This window comes from Lottia gigantea, assembly GCF_000327385.1.
Source record: "Lottia gigantea unplaced genomic scaffold LOTGIsca_4, whole genome shotgun sequence".
NCBI lineage: Eukaryota > Metazoa > Mollusca > Gastropoda > Lottiidae > Lottia > Lottia gigantea.
Genome location: NW_008709379.1, coordinates 3190889 through 3214573, shown reverse-complemented (window position 1 = coordinate 3214573; position 23685 = coordinate 3190889). Strand labels below are relative to the sequence as shown.

The following is a 23685-nucleotide window of genomic DNA, read 5'->3' as shown; positions in this document are numbered from 1 at the left end:
CCCATATTTCAAATTGTAAAAGATTCCATCTGCGTTATAATATACCATTTTGATATACACCAGAATAAATTATATCAGTAATCATGTAGATACATTCACCTATAGGGCCTCGAGTTACCTTCAACACTACTGAAATGCACTTAATGAGATTGTTCAGCTGTTGATGCACGAACGAGATGATCAATCTGGTGTGCTATGAATGTGATATTAAAAGAATAACGAAACTTTCACTGGAAATAGTTCATCCACGAAACAATAATTAGTGATAACCATAACGTTAAATGTTCCAAAGTTTACAAATTTATTACAAGCCTAAAATTTCTATAATAGTTTCTGTAAGAATAAATTAAGAGGCCAGTTGTATGCTATAATAACATGCTTGTAATTTATCTCCTATATAACATCTATAGCAAGTTGCATATTGATACAAATTCAGTAAAACCTCTAATATTAGGTATTGCACTACTTGTATTGTTTTGTAGAGACGATGGTTTTAGAAAGTTATTGTCAGATCTATGTCCTCATAAACGAGGTAATTTCCTCGATAACATTATCTTATTTTTTATGTTGTCTAATCTACGAATCAGACACATAATTCAAAAAATTGGAGTAATTTGATTAAAGATATATTTTCTAAACCCACGAGAAAATCAGAAAGTTCATGAATCTTTTAACATTTTATTGAGTTTTTTGTGTGCCTTTTGTGCAAAATGATGAATCATGATGAGCGAAACCCATTGTAGAGCACCATGACAGCCTCTTTGGTTTTCGGTATCCCACAGTTCGTCATTGTTATCCAGACGAGATCTTACATTGCATATTTTGGCCGTGAAAATAACAACGGGAATGTGTCAGAAAACTTGTCAGGTTGCAATGGGGACGAAAACAAAAATATCAGAAAACAAAAAAGTAACGAAATTGTTACCTAATTTTAAATACATTGGTGAAAGGAATGACTGCACCATAATGGATTCAAGACCTTTTAAACTATATTGTGAGAAGACCAGCAACTTCCGCTTTCAAGGAGATGATCGTTCAATGTGAAGAACTTAAGACATGACTTTCAATTCGATGGTGCAATAATGATGAGAAACATATGAAATATTATGATTGAAGACTTTGTCTCGAATTTCCTTTGTCTGAACTAAATGTGAATTGATATCATAAACATGTATTTTACTACCAATATATTGTTTCCCATTAAAAATAGATAGAACTGAGAATACAAATCACAAAGTTTTAGATAATAAAATGAAAAACAGAAGGCTATTAGTATTCAGCAATAAAGTACGTTTGTGAATATGAAAGATTATCATCCTATCAATAGTTATATTTTATGAGAATAAGTCAAACCCCGTAAAACAAATAAGGAACAAAAAATAAGCGCAATGCTAGGCGTGACGTGGATACGGACGTGATAAATGCGTCATTAGTTAATCAGTTGATGGGACCGAGTGTAGAAACGCCCCCGCTTCCGTCTTTTCCCGAAATCTGATTTTTTTGCGTTCAATATCTCGTAGAAAATAGGGCAAAGTGTATTATTATATTTAATGCCAATCGGTCCAGCAGTTCAAAAGCAAATTATAACTGACAATTAAATCTTTGACATTAAAAATAAAATCTATGAGTTACAAAGATAGACCTACATTTTTATTCCTTTCAAATCAGACAATTGAATTAGTCTTCATGATCAGAACCAGCTTGACGTTTTTTTTAAGAAACTGAGGGATTGAGACATCAAAAGAAGCCATATGTCAGGAGACAATCAGGAGAAAATCAATCACGCCTATCTTGAAGTCGATGTGCTTCCCCTAGAAATATGGTTTGTGTCCCCACTTCATTTCTATCCTGAATCTAACAATTCTTTATTTTATTTTCTCAAGATTTGGGTTTCACAGGACATACTTTGATTGGCAATTTGGACAGGTGGGCTATTTTCTTGACCAACCCTACTTTAGTCTAAGAAACGGGAATTTTTTTTAGCCAAGTCAATCAGCAAATTCACCGTCGAAATTTGAGCCTTAAAATCCATATGTGTCCAGAATTATCCGCGTTTTATTGTCAAAACGACGACGTCATTTTCAGATACTCTGTGATATAAAAAGGACATAATGCATGTAAAGAAAGAGTAAGTAAAATTCATAGTTTCAAATATATATTCGAAACTAGAATAGCGCATCCGTCCCTTAAAAAAACTTACTTTTTGGACAGGTCTTTTGTAGAAAACTTATTAGATTACAATGTAGTCTAAACAAATTAATAAAACAAAACAGATACGAAATTGAAATCTCATTGAATTAGAATGTATTAAATCAGTCTGTATCCTATTTGTACCCCCAGTCTCTGGAGGCTAGCGCCACGACAGCAAAATGACAGGAGTTACTCAAAATCACGAAACATCAAATAAAATTACCAAGTAAAAAAAAATATCAAGTACAATTTGAAACTGTACATGTGGTTGAGGATAGTAAAACTGTTCGGCTATTGCTTTTGAGTGTAGGTGAGAAAGGTATTGCCTGAAACTTTTACCGCTAATCTTGTCGTGACATCAATAGTACCGGTAGTAATTAGTATAGTGAATACAGTTTTGTTTAAACAATTAATCCATCAAATAATGACGATACTTTGTTAATATTACATTAAAGATGGGTTTCCTTATTTTTTTAGGGCCAATTAAGCAAACTATTTCATTAATTGACGTGTCTAATGAATTATTATGTATTCTTATAATCATATCATTATGTTTTTAATGCATATACTTAAGAGTTTTAACCAATCACATTGTCCATGATGTATGTACAGTCTTGATAAACAAAAAAAAACCTTTTAGACCTTTCTTGATCGGTCATTCATTGGAATTCTGCTGGTAATTCGCTTCTAATTTAGCTAATTATGAATTAATTATGGACATGTGAAACAAACTGGTATTTTGCCAAGTCATTAGAACACCTCTACTTTCTATTTATATAAGTATCAGTATATTCATTTTCATAAAGGATAATAAGGGAATCCGTCTTTAAAACGGTGAGATTTTGAGTAGCAAAGGAAAAACTTGAACTTTTCATTAAGTGGACGTTTAAGACCACCCAAAAATCAAAAGCAAATTCAGTTCGTCGCCGCTGGATACTCGATGAGTAGTTTGGTCGAATCTTGTAACTTAACCAGAAAGTTGAAAAAGGCAATTTAAGAAAATTATATTACTGATCTTAATGCCTTTAGGTTGAGGACAGATGGAAGTAGATGTCTGTCGAATCATATATATTACTCGATAGCTTGACAGCAGTTGTTACAAATTGTTTTTCATAGAAGTATATAAGTCAAAGGCGAACGCGAGGTCACTCCAATGATGATGAACATGTGAGATCGATATGCGCTGTTCGTCGCCTGAGAAATTCATCAAGAATTGAGAATATCTATGAATATCGTTTCCAAAAACCTGAACACTGACTAGAATGTAACAATCAACACCATAAAATGTATTTGTGCAGGGAACTGTAAATTGGCTACTCGGATTCTTCTTGGTAGGTATTCCCTTCCTTCGGGAACAGAGGTAGGACGGCAATACCAAACCAATTCATAGATAGCATAGCCTACGTCAAAAAGCTTATTTGATAAAAAAAAAAATAGTCTTACGATCCAAGCAGATAAACGAAACCCATTGTACACTATTCTAAAATCATGAAGTTAGAAACAATTAAGATCTGTCAATGTGCATTGTGAAATGAAATCCGATGAAAATTCTGGCATGTCTAAGAAATCCCGCATCTTCCGAATATTTCCATTTCCATTTCTAGTTTTTCTGGCCTACTACTGCCGAAAACTGAAACAAGAGCTATCAGAGTCTAGGATAAAGGCAGATGTTTCAGTCTAGAACGGTCTTGAGTCACGTAAATGAGCAAGTGTGTGCCATGATGGCAAGATCAATTCATAAATCTATTATCAAATAGAAGAGTAAAATTATATTTCAAGGGAAATAACTTGTACTAGAACTGTATGTTTATTTTAAAAGGTTTTATTGACAAATCTTAAGATTAATTATAACTAAATATCTATTATAATGCTGTGTTATTGAGCAACTCTGACATCATGAAGAACATATGCATCAAATACTCAATAACTTTATGGTTTAGACAATATCACCTTTTAATATGGACTATCAAGTTTGACAAGATGTAACATTGGTAAGAAGTTTGAAAGTCTAGTGTTAGGCTAGACAACAACATAGACTGGTCATTGCGGAATATTAGGAATAAATATTAGTCGTATTGGAGCCAATATTATTAAAAGTCATGAAACAATAATAAATATATTTTTTTTACTCAGGTAAAAATTTGTAGTAATCATACAGATAAAATCATAAAATTCATTATGATAAAATTTTAAGATTATATTAATATACAATATTTAACACAATTTTGAATTGAAATGACAAAACAAATGGAAATTTTTTTGCTAAATCATGACATGACAATAAATAACAATTTCATTGGTAATTGGTAGAGAATGAAGAATGTCTAACTTAATTCAAGGTTCTATTTTTTTTCATGGCAATATTGCTGCAGGACAGTTCTTTGGTTTAAACCAATAATTAGAACGTGGTCTTCGTAAACAAAATTTTACTGAATTTTTTCTTCACAATTTGATTTTTAATCTCTCAGAAATTTTGTGATTCTTCAGTCAAATCAATAAAATTGTCATTGTTTGATTTAGTATCTGGACTTAAATCTAACATTAGCTCTAACTTATCCTGTCTCACAATCTGTTCATTGAAATCATTTTGTTTCTTATCTTCATTAAGAATTTCAACATCACTTCCACTTTCATAATAGGGAGTTAACATATTTTGGCTTGGGGGTAAAGTAGCATCACTGTCTGAATTAATATCATTTGTCGGTGATAATTGGCTGTTGGGGGTAATTTTTGATTTAAATGATATTGGAATTGTTTTGTTCTCAGGCTGACATTTAGAACTTTCTTCACATAATATAACAAGTTCATTTGATTGGTTACTATTATCATCTATAATGATAACATCAGGTTTCCTTGGTGATGTTTTTGTCTTATTCCTTCTATTTTCTTTATTTACAGTCACAAGATTGGAATAACAGTTTTGTTGAGACAATGACAGTTGAGATTCACAAGCTTTATTAACAGAAATTGAATCACCACCAACAGAAAAATCAGTAAAATGATTTGCAATACCATCAACAGAACAAACACCTTTAGTCACATCACAAACAGTATTTTCTCCAATACCACTAACAGAACAATCATGTCTAGTCTTATTACTAACATACACTTCATCTTTTAAACTAATAGGTTCATTACATAAAGTACCACCAATTGGAAGCTTTGGACTAAAAGAATGACCCTTTTGGGAATTTTTGTCATGCTGGAATTCAACATTTTTATCATCTAAGTTTCCATTTTCATATACAATATTCTGATCCAAGGTTTTGGAAACAGTTTGATCATCATCATCTGTATCAATGTCATCACTGCTGATATAAAGTCTATAAGCTTCATCTTCCTCTTCCCATGATCTGATTTTCTCATCATCTCTTTGAAGCAAGGAGCTTAATTTGTCATCAATTGGACTTTCACTAATTGAATCTTCCATTGGAGAGTTAAAAAGGTCCATTTCACTACCACTAGCATTACTACCTTGGTATGAACTATGACATTTACTGTCAGTTGGTGATGAACTTTGATAATTACTATGACCATTGTTCTTTGTTGGCGATGAACTTTGATAATTACTATGACCATTGTCCTTTGTTGACGATGAACTTTGATAATTACTATGACCATTGTCCTTTGTTGGCGATGAACTTTGATAATTACTATGACCATTGTTCTTTGTTGGTGTTGAAAAAGGACAACTACCAGGACCATTGTTAGCTGGTGATGATGAACTTTCATTTGACAGCATGGTCACTTTATTACTTAGCTTGTTTGAGTCAGGAGATATCATGGCTTCATTATTATGTTTTTTCTCAATGTTTTGTTCATGAGAATCTTTTTTATTGCTGTTGAATTTTAAACCTTCATTAAGTTCATCACCAATCAAAATTTCTCCTAAGTCTTTAACTGTTGCCTCTGATTTTGAATAAAATGGTTTTGGTTTCTTTACTGGACTACCAAACATAAGATCATCACTACTGCTCAAACCTGATAAATAGAAACACAGATTATAATTTCCTAATTAACAGTATCACCTATATGGACCCTCAAACAAGGAAGCTGAATTAAGTTGCAACAGGTGCTCAGAGTGAGGAGCAGACCATGCTTCATCATGTGACACGTGACAGTATTGTGTATCAGAATTCTATTTTGAATCTACCTAATGACAAGAACTTCTCATAGAAGATGTTTTTCTTTTGTTCCCAATGTTGATTCTCAACTGCATCCAAACACCCATACAATCATGATTTAACTTACTTAGTGATCTTATTCTTTTTACATTCAAATTACCAAGGGAATAATTTGGTAGTTCTTGACTCAATGTAACATCTCTTGGTTTTAAAAATGAGTTTAATCTTGCCTGAACCTGTAGATGCAATAGATTTTCTTTTCAAATATATAAAATCTTTTCTTAGGTCATTAATATTGTGTATATACACTTTTTCAGTTGTGTTATTGTCTATGAATGTGTGAAGAAAATTTTATGACAAGAAATGCTGAAATATGCTGTAGGGTCCTTTGCAAAATCCATATATACTTATTTTGCTGAGATTATTCTTACACATTTTGAACTTAGGAAACTAGGAAAGTCACATAAATCAGATATCAGACATGTCCAAACAGAATTGCAAAGAAAAGTTACGTTATTTTAATTCTTACCAACATAGCATTTGGTTCTTGTGCTGGTATAACATTAGGAAACACTTCCTCAGGATTTAAATAGGACACAAAGTTTTTAATTTCACTATATGATGAATGGAGAGAGTAACAAACTCTGTGTGGGTCAGATGATTTTGTTGGTTCTTCTTTCAGTTTTTCTGAGCAGATTGTTGACATGGTAAACCACATCGTTGAAGGTCGTAAAACTAATAATTTGGATACTTCATCTTCTGTATCAAATAAATGACCACATGGCAGGAATGATTTTGAATTAAGTTTTCTCTAAAAAATAATATGTTGCCATAGGTTACTGATAATAGACTTATAAGAGAAAAAAATACCACTTAAAGGCAAAGACCTCCTTCACAAAGCTAATACTAAATACATATATTTCCATAAACTTGTTTAATTTAGTTCAATACATTCCAATATAATTTAAAATAAAGAAATCTTTTTTTTCTCAATGAACCTTATTTCTGTTAAAGTTGACGAAAGAATAGCACAACAATAGTAATAATCCACAAACCTTTAAACCACAAGCATGTATTCTAGCTGATGGATCAGTAGTATAGGCTATGGCTAAATCTTGTATTTGTGTGTATATTGAGTACTTCCAGTCAGAGGTATGAATAGGTTCATTGGTATGTTTGAATATTTCAACTTGAAGATGTTCATGACCATAATTCATAGGTGAAGCTATGTAAACAAAATGACTTTTGGAGTGTGATAACCATTCTTTAACAAGCTGTACTGTAACTTCAACACATTGGTACCGACTGGGAAAATGTAAGGCATTTGGAACACAGAATGTTGTATCTATGTATAAACTTTTGATAGGCTTGATCCTAAAAATAATAATATACAGTTTGTTGTGAAATACTTTCAAATTTAAAAGAGTTTTTCATTTTTTCCTCAAGTTTAAAAGATTAAAAGTGGAATATCAATATCAATTTGTTTGTTGTTTGTTGTTTTTTCAAAGGTTTGCATTGTGTGATCCTCAGACAACTGACTTTTTACATTAGACTTTAGAGATTTATGCACCAATACCAACCATTAACTAATTAGAAAGCATTTTACAAATCTTTAAAACACTCTGAATATGAGAATTATTTACCCAAGTTCATTGTGTAGATGAGATAAAGAAGCAGCTTTATCTTTTTCCCATCTGAAATCTCCTGTATATAATACTGTTCCTTCATTTCCTTCAAACAAAAACCTGCAAGAAACAATAAACATCCTTGATTCAGATTACCAGACTTAAATATAAAATCCAGAAATACAAGACATTTAAGTAAAGTAAGCAATTAGAATAATGTTTATAGAAGCAAAATGAAGTGCTACTGGTACAAACAATAAATAAGGCTAGAGCCCACTAGGCCTCAATGTCTACAAATTTAATGTTCGCTATAATTTTAAGTAGTTTACAGCAGCTGTTTAGAATTTCTGATAAACACATAAATGAATACTACCTCTTAGAATGGACATAAAATTCTCAAAAAGTCTCAAACTTGGTCAATTAGTGTATATTTTCATCAGTCAGACTTACCAAGTGCCATGACCAAAGAATAAAATCTCTATAAAAGACAATATATCCATTAAACTTAGTTTTATGAATTATTCCTAGTTTTATAGATTTATTAGAGAAATTTATTTATTAGAGAGATTCTGTCCTATAGTTATGACACAGGGTAAGTGGTTAAAAAACAAAGACTCACTTTTGGTCACTAAAAATTTCAATATTTGTCATTCCAGCAGGTACTCTGAGGTAATATACCTTTAACAGATATCTATTATAGTTAATATCTTTAATATCTATTATGATTAATATCTTTAATATCTATTATGATTAATATCTTTAATATCTATTATGATTAATATCTTTAATATCATTATAGCTAATATCTTTAATATCTATTATAATTAATATCTCTAATATCTATTATGATTAATATCTTTAATATCTATTATAATTAATATCTTTAATATTTAATATCTATTATAATTAATATCTTTAATATCTATTATAGTTAATATCTTTAATATCATTATAGTTAATATCTTTAATATCTTTTATAATTAATATCTTTAATATCTATTATGATTAATATCTTTAATATCTATTATAATTAATATCTTTAATATATATTATAATTAATATCTTTAATATCATTATAATTAATATCTTTAATATCTATTATAATTAATATCTTTAATATCATTATAGTTAATATCTTTAATATCTATTATGATTAATATCTTTAATATCTATTATAATTAATATCTTTAATATCTATTATAATCAATATCTTTAATATCTATCATAATTAATATCTTTAATATATATTATGATTAACATCTTTAATATATATTATAATTAATATATTTAATATCTATTACAATTAATGTCTTTAATATCTATTATAATTAATATCCTTAATATCTATTATAATTAATATCTTTAATATCTATTATAATTAATATCTTTAATATCATTATAGTTAATATCTTTAATATCTATTATAATTAATATCTCTAATATCATTATAGTTAATATCTTTAATATCATTATAATTAATATCTTTAATATCTATTATAGTTAATATCTTTAATATCATAATAGTTAATATCTTTAATATCATTATAGTTAATATCTTTAATATCTATTATAATTAATATCTTTAATATCATTATAGTTAATATCTTTAATATCTATTATAATTAATATCTTTAATATCATAATAGTTAATATCTTTAATATCATTATAGTTAATATCTTTAATATTATTATAGTTAATATCTTTAATATTATTATAATTAATATCTTTAATATCTATTATAATTAATATCTTTAATATCATTATAATTAATATCTTTAATATCTATTATAATTAATATCTTTAATATCATTATAGTTAATATCTTTAATATCTATTATGATTAATATCTTTAATATCTATTATAATTAATATCTTTAATATCTATTATAATCAATATCTTTAATATCTATCATAATTAATATCTTTAATATATATTATGATTAACATCTTTAATATATATTATAATTAATATCTTTAATATCTATTACAATTAATGTCTTTAATATCTATTATAATTAATATCCTTAATATCTATTATAATTAATATCTTTAATATCTATTATAATTAATATCTTTAATATCATTATGATTAATATCTTTAATATCTATTATAATTAATATCTTTAATATCTATTATGATTAATATCTTTAATATCATAATAGTTAATATCTTTAATATTATTATAGTTCATAAAATTCTGATCATAAAGAATAATCTGTGACACTCTGAGCAATATCAAACTTGAAGTTAACAAGGAAATGACTTATAAACTTCATAATAATAAAAACAGTATATTTGATTAAAACTGTACCATGTATTAAAATATATGATACTGAGTAGATACTATATAATAAATATACCACATAACTTACATGACAGAGCCTGGACAATGACCAGCTGGTAATAAAGTAACACTTACTAGTTTAGGCTATAAATTAAAAAAATAATTTTAAACTTAAAAAAGCTGCTTTAAATCAAACTTTATTCATTTTGCGGAATCGCAAATTCCCAAAATCAGGCCTGTAGCTGCCTAGGCTCTAAGTCTGTGTCAACTTTCAACCAAATATAGACTAAAGTCTCTATCAGAAAGCAATAGTAACTTATGTTGAAAATAAGTCAAATGACTTGAGGACATGACAGTAATGGAATTCATCTAAAATCTCATCAATATAAATAACTCTACTAAATGTCATCAGAATCTAATCAAAACTGATTCTTTATCAAATTAAAAAGTCAATTGTCACATTGTGATTCATTAAAGGGCAATAACTCTGTCAGCTAAGACTACTCGGTCATTGTTGATCAACAGTTGATTTAAACAATATTATTCCTGATGATTTAGAATGTATATACATACATACCTACATGCAAATAGACAAACATGGTTTCAAAGAATCGTATAATATTAATCAGTTACCAAAATTGAATAATTGTTAATACATGTAGTGCTTGTGATTTTATGCTTTTTTGTACAAAAATCTCGACTGAGTAAATTAATTTCTTATGAGTGAAAACACAGTAATCATAATAGAATATTTCTTTGTATATTTACCTTACCACTGACTGTATTACACGGTATAGTTATAGTACTAGGTCGTTTAATTTGTAAGGTTTTCTGTAATAAGCATTAAGATTATAAAACAAATATTTTAACTGCTAAAAAAGGGCTCAATACATCAACCGTTTAGCTATAATAATAACACATTTTCACTGTGCTCAATGCATCATTTGAAGAGTGATATAGAAATATAAAAACAGAATTTGAATCATGTTGTTACTCAGAGTTTCACGCTAAGCAGTCTTCAATCTATTTTAACTTATGTCACTAGCAGAAAATATTACAAGGGTACCAAAGGTATTAATGTTTTCAATGGTTATTCATCTTTAATTTTATTAGAAGGTTTTATAATATTGCCTTTGGCAGAAAAATTGTTGAATTTATTGTTCAATGAAGTTCTTGATATGCTAATGTTTCCCTGATGTTGACTGTGGCTAAGATATTCTTTGAATCACCAACAAACTGAACCAACCCTAACACAACTAGTATAGACAGTAACTATAAGATCAACTTACAATATATGGCTCTAAATGATGAAAACTGTAGGTGTTATCTCCCAGTAATAATACTTTAGAAACATCAGACATGTACAGATATATATTATTGCTGTAAAAAAGAAAAACTTTAAATTAGATACTGTACTTCATGAAGTTCTGTGATAGTAACATAACATCATGCGTAACCTCTGTGGTATGACCAGCAGAGTCCTCAAGCTAGACAGACAGATCTTCCAAAGAGCATCGCAGCAAATATTGTTGAAAACTGCAGCTATCTTTGTCTATGCCAGAATCTGTTAAGAATTTTTTCACAAATACAAGATGGCTGTGTCACAGAAGCGGTAGTTTGTTTTTGAAAGAATCTACTTACCCAGCTTGTAATCTTTTAGCAAATGATCTATAATTCAAACCAGTCATATGATCTAAAAATACAAACCTAACTAGTAAAATTTTTCCTTCAATTTGATGAGACACTAAATATAAAGTGTTATTATTAGACTGTTTCATGACTACATCTACAAATATTTTGTAGCTGGAGCTCCATTTTTTGTTCTAGGGCTACTATATGTTTATCATGGTTGAAAACATTGGTACCGTCCTACTTTTTTGATTGGATATAAAGATGGGAAAACACCATAAAGTATGCAATGAGAAAACTTTGGCTAAGAAAGTGCATCTGTAGGCCTAATCTTCTTTTAAATCGATATGAAACAATGAAAGCATTATCTATACAGATTTATAGCAGTTAGCAAGTATATAGCTCACTGGATAAGATAAGACTTCTGAGGCATGATTGATGAATACCATTACAGTCAAGTAACCTAATTTTGTGGAAACCAATTTTTCGTGGATTTTCGAAAAGGATTAATAATTTACATGTGCGACCTTGTGTGACCTCCGCATTTGCTTGTTTTGATAAACATGTATTATCTCTACAATATCAGCTAGTAGAATGAATCCAGTAGTTTCAAGCTAGGTAAAATGTACTAATGTATACTTTGACAAATACAAAATGGCGGATTTCACTTATTACCAAACGTCACCATTTTTTATCGGCCAAATTTCCTTATAATTTCCAAGCCGTAATCGGAATTCCAAGTGTCGTCTGCTAGAATGTAGTCAAACGAATGAAGTCACGTGATCAACTAGCGGATTCCGTGTCAGCAGAAAATTTCTATGGAACACAAAGTGGACCATATTCTTATGTTGTTTCAGTGACTTTTAGCAATAAATCACGCTTATCTTATTTTGTCAGTCACTATTTTTTTTTAAATCGTGGTTCTTTGAAGGAATTGTCACTAGTTATTGTGAATTGATATTAAAGATAAATACTAAGAAAAGTTAATTATACCACCCGGTATCCATACAACGTGTTTTTCTAGACTTATTTATAGATCAAACATTGTACACAAAAATAGGTGATGCATTCTGCCGCCGTTGCCGAGTTGGTTGCTCATGAAATATGGGTCAAAGTGAAGGATTCGTAAAGAAAATCAAAATAAACCGATTTTAATTATTTTGTAGAATATATGAGGAAACATGTAAGACATAAAAAAAAAATTCGGTGTTGAATCTTTACACCACTGTAAATAATTTTTAGACTTGGTTATTCATTTTTAGTGGCCTGTAAGTAAGCTAAGGTAGAGGTAAATAATAAATGGAAAAATCTACATACCTCTGTGACAATGTGATAAAAAGAAAACTGATGAAAGAAGATTTCCTCCATCAAATCTATCAATAGATATCTCACTATATTCTCTCATACGACCACAAAAGGTACTCATTGTAACAGCAAGTTCTAGGTTTCTTATTTAATATTTGATGAACATTAACAATTTTTTGATAGTCTGTTGGTTTCTTTCTGTATTCTTATTATTTGGCATAATCAACATGTCTAAAATATTAATTCTTTGGGATTATGGGTGATATAGGTATACAGTCACAAGAATTCACAAAAAAATCGGTGATAATTCTGAAATGTCTTCTCTAGAATCCTGTCAAGTGATTGTCTACTTTCGTTTTCTATGACTTTCTATTACTGATTTCTTTTTTCTTCTACCAAAGACTTAAGATGTTAAACCGGGGTAAGGCTATCTAATACTAACTGTTTGTACCTAACATGTTGTAGAAATTGCTTCAAATGTCGAATAATTATCTCACATTAGTACTCGACTAATGTTTGTTTTGGGTGTCCCAATATGACGGTTTGCTTACTTCCGGTAAATACAAGACAACTCGGACCAGTGTTAAAGACAACTCGGACCTGTATTAAAGACAACTCGGACCAGAGTTAAAGACAACTCGGACCAGTATTAAAGACAACTCGGACCAGTGTTAAAGACAACTCGGACCAGTATTAAAGACAACTCGGACCAGAGTTAAAGACAACTCGGACCAGTATTAAAGACAACTCGGACCAGTGTTAAAGACAACTCGGACCAGTATTAAAGACAACTCGGACCAGTGTTAAAGACAACTCGGACCAGTATTAAAGACAACTCGGACCAGAGTTAAAGACAACTCGGACCAGTATTAAAGACAACTCGGACCAGTGTTAAAGACAACTCGGACCAGTATTAAAGACAACTCGGACCAGTGTTAAAGACAACTCGGACCAGTATTAAAGACAACTCGGACCAGTATTAAAGACAACTCGGACCAGTGTTAAAGACAACTCGGACCAGTATTAAAGACAACTCGGACCAGAGTTAAAGACAACTCGGATCACTTTTTATAAGATATTTTAGTACATAGCTGGTTTATTATGACAAGTTTCATAGTATAGAAGGCCAAATCGGGATTGTTTCCGTCGAATCGAGTTTAGATCATGTCGGTAGACCGATTTTCATCGCTTAAAATTACTACAAGATAAAACTATCATGATTTAATTACGTCAAATTTATTAATTTATAATACAAATAAAGTATGACCGTGGTCGACCATCACCAATCATTCAATTTTGCTTAATATAGCTCTTTACTGTGAAGATGATAAATCTCTACGAAACCTTCAACGATAGTGGGCGTACGTGTGGGCGTACGTGATCTCAAGTGGTTTGGGGTCCCTCCTCTAAAAAACATATTATGTTCTTCTGCATTCTGACCCCAATATTTAATGCCTGTAAATGAAAGATTTAAATATTTTCAGTATTTTTTCTGGGTGTGACAGTCTTCTTAGAGCTGGGACTTTATTCAACCAGTCCCTATGGTAGTTGAGTCACTAAAACGGAAATCATCATCAATTGAACATTTTGTAGTATCTGACAAATCGTGTCTCATTCAAATTCGATTGATACGAGAAAGAGAATATGGAAACAGTAGAATGCCCCCAGAGAAGGTATCAATTGAAATAAAAAACGTATTTTATTGTTTAAGAACCGTGACAATATTCTCACAGCCTTTGGCTGTAGCCTATCAGGCTACATGTGATCGTGTCTGTGGCTAGATTTGCCCAATGTCATTTTTTTATTCTTTGATATGACATAAGAGTTGTATGCAGATCAGATCATTATTGCAAACACTAACATAGGTTTCATTGACACGTGAACATGCTCGACATCAAAGTTTTGATTTGATTTTGTTGACAAGTGGTAGACGTATTTTAATCAGGTTTACCGACCGCATTGAACTTATGAAGTTCGAAAGGTAAAATTGAATGTAACATGCTGCAAATCGAACACGACCGCCTCCCTTTAAATGATATTACCATCACACACAATCTGAGTACGACGAAGGAGACCACGATAAGTGGCTTGATATTAGTGATATATTGACCACATACTTCTCGCTGTTGGAGTGATTAGCAACATTAAGGTCCAGGTATAATGACCATTCCCATTCATTTTAATCAAAAATAGACAATGTCACCATAGCCGCCATGTTGTTGCTATGGAATTCGTACAGTCGTTATACTATAGCCCCGAAATCTGTTGAACAAGGAAAGTCAAATTTGAAAAGAATAAACTCTACGTAAGGTAGGTCTTAAATCGTCTTACAGCTTGTAATCACTGCCACGAAAAGGCTGCAGATGTGAAGCATCTTTGTTAATAACTGATCTATGATAATTGCTTTACAAATGGTTCAATTTCTTCTATACATATAACTTTTCAAACAAATAAATTTAAACATTCAAGTAGAATTGATGACGATCCTGACTTTTCGAGCCGTTATTTTTATTCCGACTTTTAGTCCAATTTTTCATTTAATTGCAGTCAAGCTCCAAGTCGGATTTTCTTTCTGTAAAATGATAAGAGTTAATATTCCTTCAAGTACAGATTTTGTTTGTGGAGTTTCAAGAATCGTTTGTTAAATTTTAATTACCATAGAACTGTAGCTATAACTTAAAATTTGTCTCTATTGTTTTACCGTTTTCATTAGTCCACATAGTGTAGAAAAGTAGGGCGTAAAGTCCATTCATTTCATTTCAGTTCCATTTTTTTTGTAATAATCTGTACAACACCAACTAATTAAAAAAGCAAGACTGGACTCTATCCATCTATAAGAATCCGATACAGATCAGTTTAATGTAAATAGAATTAGGTTCATTTAAAGATGTGTTTTTTTTCGGATAGTTATTTCTCTATTTATAACATATTCCTTCGGGTGTTTACCATACCACTGTAAATCAAAGATATCTTGCCAGTCAAGGAAACACACTCCCACTGGCAGCTGGCAGAAAGGATAATGCATACTTTAATGACTGAAATACAAATTGTCTCATTTTAATGGTCTTCATGATGCATTTGTAGTTTTAATTTATTGATATCTATATTTATTGTCAGTTATTTATGAGTTTTTCCACATTTTTTGAAGCAATAGCAATAACCCAAATAAATCAAATTGTCAATTCACACTGCTGTCATGTCTTCAATTTTTGAAGATATTTTTTTTATTCGAAAACTCAAAAACCGTTCATAGAAAAAAACGTATTCTAACTTGACCAAGAAATCATCAATATGAATGATCGTACCAAATTTAATAAGATAAAATCTGTAGTTTAAATTGTGTTCACTAATAAATTGTTACTCGTTTTCGTATGCCAAGGGCAACAAGTCCAAAACAGTTCATTGAAAAATCGTCAAATGCGAAGTTGACCAGGATCCCATCAATATAAATTATCACATCCAAATTTCATTAAAATGGTTAAAAATTATAGTCTCTATTGTGTTTACGCACAAATTTTAACGCGTTTTTGCTAAGTCAAGGGCAGTAACTCAAAAAACCTTTCATCGAAATTCGCACTAGTTAAGACCTCATCAATATAAATGAATTTCATTAAAATCAGATAAAAACTGTAGTCTTTATTGTGTTGACGGACGGACCGACGGACGGACGATGAAGACTTGATTAAGACATTAATTTTTCGGTTTATTATCCCATCAACCACACTGGGAAAAAAACGAACACACTATCTGAACCCAAGCAAATTTTTAACTTTTAACTTGATTAACCATAGGTGAAATTTGGTGTCATAAATAGCTAATCAAACTTTTCAATCTATATTGAACCCTGGCCCACAACCCATAGGCCACCCGCTGAACTTCAATTTTCACGCAAGAACAAATTTAACTGAAATACGAGTATTTCAATTTTACCGCATGTGAATAGATCGCAGTATATTTAAAGGGGAACAGTCGGTATTTTCGGGGATTGATTTGGGTCTTTATTGTACTAAAAAGCGCACGAAAATCGTATAATCCCTTCAAATATATATACCTCAAACTAAAAATTTCACCGTCTCACTAAAATTAGAGTCGAATTTTTAACTTTCAAACGTGAATAATTATGGATACACATGGATTTGAAGGGTTAAATTCGACGATGAGCTGTGAACACTATTACTGATTATGTAAGCTAAAAAAAAATCCTGTTTCTGAAACTAAGGTATGATTGGTTGAACGGATATATTGAAGGTGCTCCTTTAAGCATGTCATGTATTACTAACTAAATTTATATTGATACAAGATTAACTCGATTAACAGTAGAAATACGATCATATTTAAACAATAATGTTATTCAATAGGATTAAAGTGGTCGTAACATATTTATTTGAATTATGTATTGTGTAGATTTGAACAAAGGTAATAGGAAGTGATTAACACACAACCAACAATTGTTTTTAGTGAAACCTTGTTGATTTTTGCGAGGCACAAGGGAATCTTTAGCTGACAGAAAGGGTGTACACGATGAAAACCTAATTTTGGAAATAGTGTCCACTGAAAGCATTAAACCAATAAGAAACAGCTAAACATAGATAAAGTTATATACTATGATCACCTATTATCAGGAATTAAATAAGTTGTGAAAGTTGTTAAGTGTAAATGATCTTCACAGACCTTGTAATAGGATTAATACAAGACCACAACAAGAGGATTACAGGTGCTAATAGACCAGATAGGCTCTACGGTACTGACCGGCTCGAAATTATAGATACAACAGATCATAGAAGAATTCGCTCCCTCTGCTTTCTACCATATCGATAATATTGCGTTGAAGACCAAGTCAGACACCGTACCTCATCTATTCACAAATTAATAATAAACTCTGCAAACTAGAAATGAAAGTTAGTTTTAAGCCTTACTCTCTACAAACAAATATGTCGGTTCTTAATGCACCCGCGAGCAAAAACCGTCGCATTTGCTGAGGATATTGCAGATCACACTATTTTCGATTAACCATCACAGCAATCTTTGAGATATGGTTCTATAAATGTGTTGATCTTGCTACCATACAATGAACGTCGAATTCATCTAAATTCACCAACAACATCAAAAAACTAGCTCAGTTTTACATCTAGTATCTTTTTTATAATGTTTATTGAACTTTTGTACTATTAAGCAGCCAGTTTCGGCGCTATCTTCGTTGTAAGAAATCACAGAAACGCATCGTGAATTAAAATGAGTCCTTGATTTTGCCTAATAACTCAATAATCCGATATTATAAAAGTAAACGTTTATTTGTCAAGTAATCAGTAACCCGTAGTTGGCTACTCTGTCAGTTGTGTAATAATAATAATGGGATTAGTTGACGTCAGGTGAATTGTTATTAGTTGGTATACAATCTGGGAGTTTCGTTGTATTCCCTAGTGATCCACGTAACAACTATTGCTATAGATACCCTTTTCGTGCCGGTATTTAATGTAACTAATTTGCCATTTACAATCATTCTAAGTAAGTACTCTCAACTGAAAGGTGTCTAATAGCAAAACATTTCTTATTCGGATTTAATTGTTGATTACTTTCTATTTTTGGTAAGTGTAGCTACTACCTTTTAATTAATCAATTAATAACTATATTAACATAATAATATGTTGAAATTGATAATGGAACTACCAAATACGATCTAGCATTACAATGTACTTACTTAATATGTGTATGTTATTGTATATCTCTTATAACATAGAACTAGTTGTAGGAGCTCTCTAGAATCAGAGTCGGGGACTGCGAACAATGTATATATTTTTATAATAATATACCAAAAGGCTTTGAAGTAAAAATGATATTGGTAGGCTACTCCGGTCAATTGATACTTTAATTTAGGAAATCTCAATTTTTATCTTAAATTTATGAATTTTAACCTTGAAAAATACCATTTAATAAACATTTAAAACATAATCCCTCAGCAACCTTCAACCCAAATGATAACCGAATCTAGTGGTAATCAGATGAGATTGTTATATCTTCATGGACTCTTTTAATTTAGTCAATGATCTAGACAAAGCACCTATCGAATTTATTTAGATCATCGTAACTACATGCCTCATGATATTTTCATTCCAACCGATTTTTTTGTCTTCAAAAACCTAACTAATTAATCTTCTATTTTTACAGATTGAGCTTTCTATCACAAAACCTTCCTTTCCATCATGTCATCTACAGAGGCTGAAATTACTGCTGGAAACGATGCTGTGGTGCCTGAAACACCAGACACAACTGAAACTACAGAAAAGGTAAAAACTCCAGAGCCAGCCGAAGAAACACCCAAAAATACGAAAACACCCGAGCCCACAGAAGCAACTGAAAATACATCAACTGAAACACCTCAGCCACCCGAGGTCATAGTTACAACTGATAAACCGGCTACCCCAGTTCCATGTGAAATATCAGAAACAGATAAACCAGGCGAGCAAAACGAATCGATAGAGAAAACCAAAACCCCAGAGCCAGCAGAAACAACCGATTCTGCACAGGCAGAGAATCCCACTGAAGAAACGCCACAAAGCGAAACCGAACCACAGCCGGAAACGGCTACAAAGGTAGATACTGTTGATGCACCAATAGAAAATCCTGATGATGCTAGAGCAGAACCAGAAAATACCAACGGTGAAGGTGGTGATTCTATTAAAGATGTTGATGCTGTAGTTGATGAACTTTTACAAGATAAGGAGCTCGAAGCCCGACAGAAAACACCAACCGAAGAAAGAGCAACTGATGTAGACACAACTGATGGTTCTAATACTGGTACTAAGGAAAATAGAAGTACCGAGGTGGAACCGGAAACACGTGGAGAAGATCGATCTGATGCACCAAAGGAAGAAGCAGAAGGACGAGGTGATGATGGTGTGGATGACCCCGCAGCTGCTCCAAAATCTTCCATTGGAGACCATGATGCTCAAAAAGATGCAATGACCAAACTTGTAGACGAGAAGACGAAATTAGAATCTGAATATAACGACATGAAAACCCAGTTAGATGCATTGAAGGACAACTACACAAAAATGGAAGTAGAGGTTGAAACAGTGAACACATCTAGAAAAGAGCAAGATAGTTATATACAATCTTTAAAAACAGATATAACCAAGTTGAAAGAATATGAAGATTGGGGTAAAGACAACGAACAGAAGTTTAAAGATGTTCAAACTAAGTTGACGAGTTTAGCAGAAGCTGAAGATAGCAAAAACAAAATGATACAGGATTTGGAAAAACAGTTGACTGAAGCCAAAGACAAACTGAAAAATGCAGAGCAAAAGGTTGAAGAGCAAGAAGCATCCGCAAGTAGATCAGGCGAATCAAAAGAGGGAGAGAAGTCCAGAACCTGCAGCATTATGTAAAATTATCAAAAATGGTATTTTCGGACGGGTATCATTTTAGTTCATTAATCACAAAATTGTCTGCAATCATCCTTCGAAAAATCTATCAGATGAAGTAACCTAACTGTATATTGTTTGAAAAATTCATATTTTGAATGATCGTCTGGCTCTTCTGACTTTTCGGATGCTCAAGAGGCTTCTGCAGAGATGATAGCAAAACTTTGGTGTCAAATGATCTTCACAGAATTAGGAAAAAGAATTCATAAATTAAATGATCGGAGAGGGTGAGCTCACCCTGATAAACACCCACTACAACAATCGTCCGGGTTTTATATCTAATTGAAAAACTTTTGAATTCTTGTTAATAGAATCTACACGTACTATTATTTGTCTTTCATTTACATGTGACATTGTAAATTTAACTGTATATATTGATTCAAATAATTTATTTATTCATACTGTATGTTTTTTAATATTTATATAAAATTATTTCATCACACTGTAAGCATTTTACAATTTTTTGAGTGTACGGAGCATTGCTTTACTCCTAATGTACCCACGACCAACTGGAGCTGACCATGCTGCTCCTGGTGTGACTCATGAAGTTGCACAGTGGTATACAGAACGGAGGCATTATCTCACCTTTTTCCATTTCCATCTGTCATTGTCTTTAACATGCACAACCTACAGCACATTCGGCCTCTCTTCATATTCTTATCCCAATGACTCCACGCTCTTACAATGCCAACAATACCTGCCTTCTAAAAAAATGTCCAGCATCTTTCCATTTCACATGGATCGGTATTTTGTATGTGTTTTAATCTCCATGTGACTGAAAAAGAAGGTTTGGTGAAAGAAAATTCCAAGCGCAACCAAGGGCCAGCCGGAAGTAAAATATGACCCGAAACTGGAATAGCTTATATTGTGAATTATTAAATTTTATACACCGGGCGAAGGAATGAAACGGAGGAGTTTACCAAAAACAAATCCCATAAAATACAGTTGCTTTCGATCACTGTAATTTGTGAGACGTAAACAAAGCCTTCAAACCACGATAACGTCCATCGCTTAACAATTTCAGTTTGCACCATCAAGGTTACAACTACTCCGATCACGAATGTTAATAAAATATTGAAATGATCTAAGGGAGGTAACAACTATATAAGAATTAGACTACAACGAAGGATACTTAATAATAAAAATGCAACTGTATCAAATGGAACTTTAAAAAGGTTTTAATCCATCATCATGTGAGACACTGTTTCCTTTAAGCATATTGATCAATGAAATCAATTATACTTTTTGAACGAGCATCTTATAGAATTTTGAATTTAAGTATACATGAATATTAATTGAGGACCCCACAACCATATTACTGAAGAAATAACAAGATTTGATGTCGTTGGTACTGATAGTTTTCGTTCGTCTTGTATATCAACGTGTGTTTTATACCAAAATGGACAGCAATTTTCCAATAGAAGCCAAACGAAGATCGAAAATGCTACTGAATTTATTATCGAAGAAAAATGTGTCTTGTCAGCATGGGTAGAAGTTTGTAAATTTAAAGAAAACACATTCTCACGATTATCGATGAAAGCCTAGGTCACGATACAAACCACTGAAAAAGCTACATTAAATAACTTACGTTAGAATATTAGTGAGGGCTTCTTACTGTCCGTACTGGACCGGAGACTAGACCTGTGAGCCGCCGAAAATCTACGGCTTAGCCGTGCGCTATTACTGCTACAAGCCACCGTGTTCTTTATTTACGAAAACATCACGTATTGCCATGACTTGTAAAAATTATTCTTTGCTGGGTTGGTGAAGTTAACTTGCAGTCCAGATATTGGAAGATCCAGCTAAAGACTCTTTTAGAATTTCTCAAGACCTTATTTGGTTACCTATCATATTGCGAAACCAAGTCTTGAAACTCTTGCATTGTGGCTTGTTCTCACAAACACATTGTTAAATATTTGGAAATTAATATTGTCTGTAAATCTAGAATTTTGAATCCCATTTAAGAAAAAACTTTCTACTTGTCATGTAGTTGTATTTTACTTGATCTGGATTCAAATGTTATAATTAAGCATTAGTCTTTTTAGTTGACAAATTCCTTTGCAACCAATTTACATTAGAAGTCTGCGATTCTTGGGTAATGAACGGTCATAATTAGTCTGAGAAAATCATCCACCTAGTATAAGGTGCACTTAGTGCGAAAGGTATTTTTTGCCAAATCTGCGGCTAGCCAGCTGTTTTGCCAAGCCAGTTAATCTACCAAAGGTGCTGGCTTAGCTGCAGTCAGCCAGCCAAAAAAAAACAAAAAAAAAATAACCTTAGCCAACCGAAAATCGGCAATCTTGCTAACTCACTGGTCTACTGGAGACCTTTGTTTCAACGGTCTCGTAAAAGACTACAAACACACACAGGGAAGAGCTTTCTGAGTTAGCCCAGAATAAGTTTGAGTACTATACCTGCAGTATTTACAAAACTTTCACTTTCACCCTTTTTCTTGTGGCCAAACTGTGTTTGCCCAAACCCTACAGCCCGTGTATTTCCCAATTACGCAGGTCTACTTTGGGTTTGAAACAGGTGTCATTCATGTGTGTCAACAGGCTAATTACAAAAAATGACAGAATATTATTTTTTTTTATAAAATAAAACAAAGGAATTTAATGTACATGCAGCTCTAGAGGTACTCTTGATAGCAAAGTCAATGATGTATTTCCAGAATCTCACATCGTCAAAGTTCGGTTATGTGAGTTAGGTTATGTCTCTTCCTTAATCCAAATCATGGAGCGACGAACTCTCAATATACTGTATCAATAATACATTTCATATATTCACATCTCTTGTGTTCAATCATGTCTAGGTTTCTATGCTCTCTCTACTGCATAAAATATCCAAATCTCTAATGTTCCATGAATGTAACCACAGTGTCCCGTACAATCGTAGAGTGGCTCGTAAAATTGTTGAAAGAATTATCCAGTTTCTTTAAGTGATTTATCGCTAAGTAATATTTATGAAACAATAAACGATTACTGTCTACGATCGATTTTCATGCATAGCTTTTAATTTTCACCACTCAGGCGCTATTAGAAGAACTAGCATGAAGCAAGCCCGTTTCATTGATTTATCTCGGTTAAACATACGCTAATGTTAATT

General features: G+C 31.7%; 3 protein-coding genes across 3 annotated transcripts; 2 read left to right on the top strand and 1 right to left on the bottom strand.

Moving 5' to 3' along the window:
• Positions 1-6822: 6822 nt before the first annotated feature.
• Positions 6823-13684, bottom strand: LOTGIDRAFT_209646 (hypothetical protein; the record flags this gene model as incomplete). Its single annotated transcript, XM_009059757.1, has 8 exons — positions 13172-13684; positions 11867-11918; positions 11515-11605; positions 10994-11056; positions 10314-10369; positions 7958-8059; positions 7378-7688; positions 6823-7064 (listed from the first exon to the last, which is right to left on the bottom strand). Exons 1-8 carry the CDS (start codon positions 13278-13280, stop codon positions 6823-6825), a joined length of 1026 nt encoding a protein of 341 aa, XP_009058005.1. The 5' UTR covers positions 13281-13684.
• A 702-nt stretch (positions 13685-14386) lies between these two features.
• Positions 14387-15354, top strand: LOTGIDRAFT_182580 (hypothetical protein). The gene has a single exon (XM_009059756.1). The coding sequence runs from the start codon at positions 14701-14703 to the stop codon at positions 14938-14940; it is 240 nt and encodes a 79-aa protein (XP_009058004.1). The 5' UTR covers positions 14387-14700; the 3' UTR covers positions 14941-15354.
• Positions 15355-18671: 3317 nt separating this feature from the next.
• Positions 18672-21026, top strand: LOTGIDRAFT_228777 (hypothetical protein). The gene is made up of 2 exons (XM_009059755.1): positions 18672-18744; positions 19325-21026. Exon 2 carries the CDS (start codon positions 19360-19362, stop codon positions 20542-20544), a length of 1185 nt encoding a protein of 394 aa, XP_009058003.1. The 5' UTR covers positions 18672-18744; positions 19325-19359; the 3' UTR covers positions 20545-21026.
• The last annotated feature ends 2659 nt before the right edge of the window (positions 21027-23685 follow it).